The sequence below is a fragment of the Sinocyclocheilus rhinocerous genome, unplaced genomic scaffold (genome assembly GCF_001515625.1).
Source record: "Sinocyclocheilus rhinocerous isolate Xijiao unplaced genomic scaffold, SAMN03320098_v1.1 scaffold26938, whole genome shotgun sequence".
Taxonomy (NCBI): domain Eukaryota; kingdom Metazoa; phylum Chordata; class Actinopteri; order Cypriniformes; family Cyprinidae; genus Sinocyclocheilus; species Sinocyclocheilus rhinocerous.
This window is the reverse complement of record NW_015648206.1, coordinates 351-7,303: the sequence shown is the minus strand read 5'-3', so window position 1 is coordinate 7,303 and position 6,953 is coordinate 351. Positions and strand designations below refer to the sequence as shown.

At 35.4% G+C, this 6,953-nt stretch overlaps 1 protein-coding gene across 1 annotated transcript; it reads left to right on the top strand.

The window, feature by feature from the left end:
- The first annotated feature begins 1,838 nt into the window (after window positions 1-1,838).
- Window positions 1,839-2,816, top strand: LOC107709674 (GTPase IMAP family member 4-like). The gene has a single exon (XM_016514260.1). It carries the CDS (start codon window positions 1,839-1,841, stop codon window positions 2,814-2,816), a length of 978 nt encoding a protein of 325 aa, XP_016369746.1.
- The last annotated feature ends 4,137 nt before the right edge of the window (window positions 2,817-6,953 follow it).

Sequence of the window (6,953 nt, the reverse complement as noted above, 5' to 3'; positions counted from 1 at the left end):
TTTTCTCTGACGCACTAACTCTGCAGCAGCACTTCTTCTTCGTCTCGTCTGATGCGGTCACTCAACCAAGCGTTCTAACCACAACCCTCGCCCCTCCCCACCCCCCAAATCCAAACGAGCCGTTCGTTGTAGTTCTTGAAAAGGGATTTAAAAAAAACGAAATATCTCCCTTTGGAGTGGACTTTGAGATTTGTAACTTTCTAGATCTTTTTAATGCCCAAACATACACATTACACACTGACTAAAATTAAAAAAGTGAAAAAGCATAATAGGACCCCTTTAATACGTTTATTAGTAAACATTAACAAGCACATTATTTCACATTTCTAGATATGTGAATATATATTAACTAATGATCCATTAAGCATTATATAATGTTTGTTAATGATTTATTAATGAAAGTTATTATAAAGTGTTACCTTCTCGTGTCTGTCTGTGGAGTATTTGCTGAGTTTCAGTTCATTTTATTGACGTGTTTCTAAATGAAGATCACGGAGACCAAGGTGGCAGACAGTGCACCCTGTTTGTTTTCTTTATTTTACAAAAGCACAAAGTTTTGTTGTTATTATGAATGTATACAAATAAAAGTAGACCCTTTACAGATTCGATTGATGTTTTGCTCTTATCTGTATTATCAAAAATGACGGAGTAATTGAACTTCCTTTAGGGGTTATCAGAAAAAAATGCCACAAAACGCGCCGGATGGTTAGAAAGGTACTAGTAGTTAAACAATAAGGACTAGTAGCTAAAGAATAAACACTAGTAGCTAATGATTAAGTACTAGTACTTAATGGAAAAGATACTAGTATCTAAAAATAAGTACTAGTAGCATGAAAATGGATACTAGTATGGCTTATAGATTCAATGTTAAAACGGCTTGCCATAATAAAATTAAACAAGCTTGCATCACATGCTCTGAATTGTCTTTTGGGTTAGACGCAAAACAACCTCTATTTCACTTACATGTTTTCCTCTTTATCACTCCAAAGCATTTGCATTTATATATAGGCTAGAAAACAAGTTCCCTAAACCAAACAAAACATAGGTAATTTTGTTTATATCAACGTAATGTTCATGATTGCTCAACAGAATTGTTCTTTGTTGGCTTTTATTACCATGTATCATATCAAATCATTTTGAAATGTAACACCCTCATGCCATCTGTAAATAATCTTCACTTAAACAAGAACAATGAGATGTGGAGTTCACAAGAGGGGTGGGATCCAGTAATACTGAAAGTACAGAGGCCATTTTTATGAAGTTGCTGTAAACCATTTTGCAGTGCCAGTTTGCTTTCTGTACTATGATCACAAAACCACGATTAGGTGCAAATTTTTAACCTCTTTGGACCAACAACTGAGACAGATTGCCAGTCGGTAAGGTGATTCTTCTTACCATATGTAGCAATGCTGTGATAGAGTTTGTAATACAGTTTCTGTGTTACTTTAAATTTTACTTCTTTGTCTGTCCTGACTGCTGTATAATCAAAATTTCAGATTTTTTACCCCACTTTTGGAAAGTCTTGTAAAATTAATAGTTGGAGAAAATGGTTGTGCAAACATTTTATTTTTTACAATCTCCCATAACCCCAACCTGCTAGTTTAATGCAAGAATCATGCATGTTCCAAATCCAGAAATTTAAAAAGGTTCCATAGGATGCATAAAAACTTTTTTATTAGTCAGTACCGTAACAAAAACTCTGATATGTGTCAGCATAAATAGGGCTGAAACTTAGGGGCTAAATAACAGTTGTAACAGATTTTGCTGATTGAATGTTTGAAGAGCTTGTAACAACTGCACCTAAAAGAATATCAATATATTTCTGGTGTTTTCCAGTGATGTCACGCAATCGTGATCTTCGTCTTCTGCTGATCGGTAAAACAGGTTCAGGAGTGAGCACTTCTGGAAACACTATTCTGGGAGCAAATGTGTTTCCAACCGGGCACAGCCTGAACTCGATCACTGACAGATGTGAACAACATACAGCTGAAGTGTCAAACAGAAGAGTTACAGTATTTGACACTCCAAACTTCTTTAATTCAAATGACATTGATCTGAGTGTGGAGTTGAAGAGAGAAATGATGATGTGTTCTTTAGGAATCCACGTGCTCATTCTGGTTCTTCGTTTAGATACCCAACAACATGCAGATATCATGCCCTTATATAAGCAGATGTTTGGCAAGAATGCAGTGAAACACACATTTGTCCTCTTCACACATGGAGATGAGTTTCAAAATAAATCAATTGAACAACTAATAAAAGAAAATGCAGAGTTGTCCAAACTAACAGAGGAGTTTCGAGGGAGATTTCAGTTGCTGGACAACAAAGATCTGAATAACAGAGATCAGGTCACAAAACTCCTGATGAAGATTGAACAAATGGTGTCTGACAATGAGAACAGCTGCTACACTTTACAAATGTTTGAAGCTCAGTCGCTCAAAGTGATTCTGAAGCTGAAATATCTGTATGCTGTCAGTGTTGTTGTGTTTGCATTGGGTTGTGTGAATATGGAGAGTGAAAGTTACTGGGATTTAAAAGCATTTCTACATGGTTGTGTTGGTGGGGTCTTGGCAGCAGCAGTAGGTGGTGCAGCAGGACACGTTTGGGCAAAGATATGGGAAAATCAGAGCTGGAGGATCCAGAAATGTACAAAAAAACATCTGAAATTTGTCAAACTGCTGGGAGTCGTGTGTGGTTGTGCTGCTGGGATGATCAGTTGGTATTTTGTGGGTTCAATAGAATCATCAGCTGCATTACTGAGAGTGATAAAGGGGGGGCTTGTGGCTTACATTGTTACCAGATACCATTTCAGATAGTTCCCATTTCTGTAATGAATACTCTTTCATTCTTTCTGTTTACATTTTTAGTTCTGATCTGATATATTTAATCACAAAAATCTCTTTGAGCTCTTTGTTGAGTTGTCATAATGTTTCCTGAATTGATGATTTCTTTAATTATTAGTTAAGAGTTTTGGGTAACATAGGGTGGAGGATACCCATATGTTTTCTCCTGTTTAATGGTTAGTTAGGGAGTGAGGGAAGTTATATGTTGTTTTGTTTATTTTCATTTATGTATAGTTAAGTTAATATTTATTTCCCTTTTAGGTAGAGGTATTTTTGGGTTTTCTTTTGGTTTGGTCCCTCCTCCTGAGGTAATATTTCATTGTATTTTCTGTTTTCATATCATTGTTATTTTCCTCCTTTGAACCCCTGATTGAGTTAAAATAAAAGGCACTTCAGCCATTTAAAAAATGAAATCTGTGCTTGATTGTGATTTTTGGGCCTGGAGAGCTGGAGATCCTCAAAGTCTCTCCACTGTTTATTGTTCGTCATTCCCGATTTATCCCTAGACTGAAAGGGGAGGACGTAACATTAGAAAATCTCAAAGATCTATCAAAAGAGATATAAAATAAAGATAGAATAAGAAGAAAAGTTAAAACAAATTGGTTCAGAGTAATACATTTTAAGATAGCATTGGTTTTGCAGTGGCTTTGGTAACTGTTTACAGTACACATATATTTGGCAATGCTTTTTGGCAAATTTTGTTGTTTTCACTCATATTTTATAATTTAATAGTTTAAAATGTTTTGAAATTATTTTGAAGTGTTCAGTTAACAATTATTAAAATAAACAGATGAATTAATGAAGATTTATTTGGGCAAGATACAAGTGTGTATGTGTTTTACCTCAGCGAGGTTTCAAAGGTACTTTATACATTTTTTTACAATTATTTTTATTATTATTATAATTTTTAAAAAAATCCAAATGCAGTTTTCTATATTCTTTAAATATACAGTAGTAATGTAGTACATACAAATCATAGGTTTATTAGTTTATAGTTAATTAATAGTTTTTATATTGTAGCCTCTACATTGTCAATATATTAATAGGCTATATACAAATAGTGAGCTTGTCTCATTGATTATTTGTCACTAATTAACAAATTATTGTTTAATTAGCGCATATGTTAGATAATGATTTTGATAACAACTAATTAACTGTAAATAATTCTCACTTCAGAAAGAAAAACAGAAAATGTAATTTAAGTGCTTTAAGCAAACCTTTATTGGACATTTACTGCATTAGTATTAAGTGTTCCTTAAAATGATTACAAATACATTAATCAAACACACACACACACACAAAAAGATTGTGTTGCAGAGGTCTCAAGTCGCAAAACTTCACAATAAAGTCGGTGCACACAAAACAAGCAGAAGGCATGTCCTGGTAAAGGTTAAGTCACAAGATTAAACAAAAAGGCACAGTTTTTTCCCCTCAGAAATAATGAACATCCTGAATTACACTCTTAATAGTAAACAATTATTGGTAAACAAATAATTATTAGAATTCTGAACTATTATGATAATCATAACGTTTATATTTACATTTATTAATTTGGCAGACGGTTTTATCCAAATCGACTTACAGTTGACGAAAACAACAAGTGATTTATCATAAGATGGCAATAAAGACGAGAAGTGCCCCTTATATAAGGTTTAAATCATTGTTCAAAATACTAAAAGCTAGGACAACTACCTTACTAACTATTAATAAGCAGCAAATTAAAAGTGTATTGTGTTCTAGCCTATATACAAATGCAAATGCTTTGCAGTGAAAAAGAGGAAAACATTCATTCATTCATTACATTTTTTTGCATCTATCCCAAAAAACAATTCAGAGCATGTGATGTACTGGAAGAAGACAACAATCAGCTTGTTTAATTTTATACTTGCAGTACCAGTCAGGCAGACTGTCAAACTAATTTATGAATAGAAGGTGCGGTTTTCTCACTTTACACAAACACAGTTACCACACCTCAAGACATTGTTCAGATGATATATTTCAAGGCATTCATCCGGTTTCTGTCGTTAAAACATTCTTGTGAGTAGGATTACTTTCTTATGCATCTCATCCAAACGCCTCCGTTGCTAATTCCAAAACGTCATTTGAGACCGAGTAAAGAAGTGCAGTAATGAGAGAGAGAAAAGAGGGATTACACACACACACACACACAAACAGATGTTGGGTTTCCATGTTTTATGGGGACATTCCATAGGCGTTATGGTTTTTATACTGTACAAACTCTTATCTACACCAACCCTACACCTAAACTTACCCTTCACAGAAAACTTTCTGCATTTTTTGATTTTCAAAAAACTTCATTTTGCATGATTTATATGCTTGTTTCCTTATGGGACCAAACAATGTCCCCACAAGGACAAGGATTTCAGATATTGCCATCTTTGGGGGGGACATTTTGTTGGGTTTCCGTGTTTTATGGGGACTTTTCATAGAAAGAATGGAGTCCACGGTTTCTGGTTTACCTATTTGTTAAGACCTTGTCATGTTTTATTCTGCATTGCCATGTTGCAGAGGTCTCAAGTCACAAAATTTCACAATAAAGTCGGTGCACACAAAACAAGCAGAAGGCATGTCCTTGTAAAGGTCAAGTCACATGATTAAGCACAAAGGCGCAGTTTTTTTCCCCTCAGAAATAATGAACCTCCTGAATTACACTCTTAATAGTAAACAATTATTGGAATATAATTATCAGAATTCTGAACTATTATGATAATTATAACATTTATATTCACATTTACTCATTTGTCAGACACTTTTATCCAAATCGACTTACAGTTGACGAAAACAACAAGCAATTTATCATAAGATGGCAATAAAGACGAGAAGTGCCCCTTATAAAAGGTTTTAATCATTGTTTATAATAGTAAAAGCTAAGACAGGAAGGAATAAATCAACCATATAGTGTTAGTTCTGGCAGGTCACTTGAGTCAAGCTTGCATCCCCTGACTCTCAGCCTGTCCACATCTACCTATTGGAATATGATGCTTATTACTGCATTCCTATATAAGGTCTATTCAGTTTTATTCAGCAGTTTTATCGCTTTGCTCAGAAGCAAATTACCCTTCTTCATCCCCAACTCCTCCTTTCAATCAGGACTTGGCTTTCTGATATTCCTCGTTGAATCAGACTCCTTTTATCTTGGATAATGTTGTTACACTAAAAATAAAATTACACTATCATTAAGAACATTAATGATATCTGCATTTAGTTATGTTCTATTTACCATAAGGGGGTTATTGCTGCTCTCTTTGCTCATTCATGACAGGCTGCGTGGATGGGCAGGGAGTTTTTTGCCCAGAACAGAACCATACCGCTAATCCAAACTGTATGCTAAGTGTCAATCATTTTGATGATAGTGATCCTGGCAGAAAAGAAAAAGTGAAGACATAGCAATATTTTTTTTTCTTTTTTTAGTAACACTTTATATTATAGGGACCAATTCTCGCTATTAACCAGTGGCGTTCCGTCCATATAAGCTGCGAATGCTCCGCATACCCAGGCCAATTGAGAGAATAAGTTCACTGGATAATTAATATAAACATGATTAGAAGTTGATCCCTTGTCATTTGAAATGTAACTTAAAGCTTAAAAAGTTAAGAATAAGTACGTAAAACGATTTATTTGCCAAACGGCAGTAATTTTCTCAAAATCTACATCAGTTACGGAAGCTTCCGGGCGAGCGGATTCTCCGCAGCTTTCTCGTCTCAGCTCTATTGCTATGACTCGTCAGGATTGTAGCGCATTGGTTTACTGGCCTGCGGCTGATTTCATGCGTGAGGTAAGCTGTCCGCGAAGCGCTCGCCCGAGCAGAAAAATGCGCTGTTGCTGTCTAATCGGTTACTAACGTAACCTCGGTTCCCTGAGATACGGAATGAGTACTGCATCTGCTAAGACACTATGAAAAAACTCCTTTTTCTTCGATGACTGAAGCCTTTAAATAACGCAGTGTAACTGCACGGCCATTGGTTCGTGCAGTGAATAAAAAACGAATGGCGACTATGGCGACAAAGCCCACCAGAATGGGCGGGGCCATCTGGATATATAATCGGGCATTCGCCGTAGGATCCTCAGGTTACTTCGACTGAAGCGACG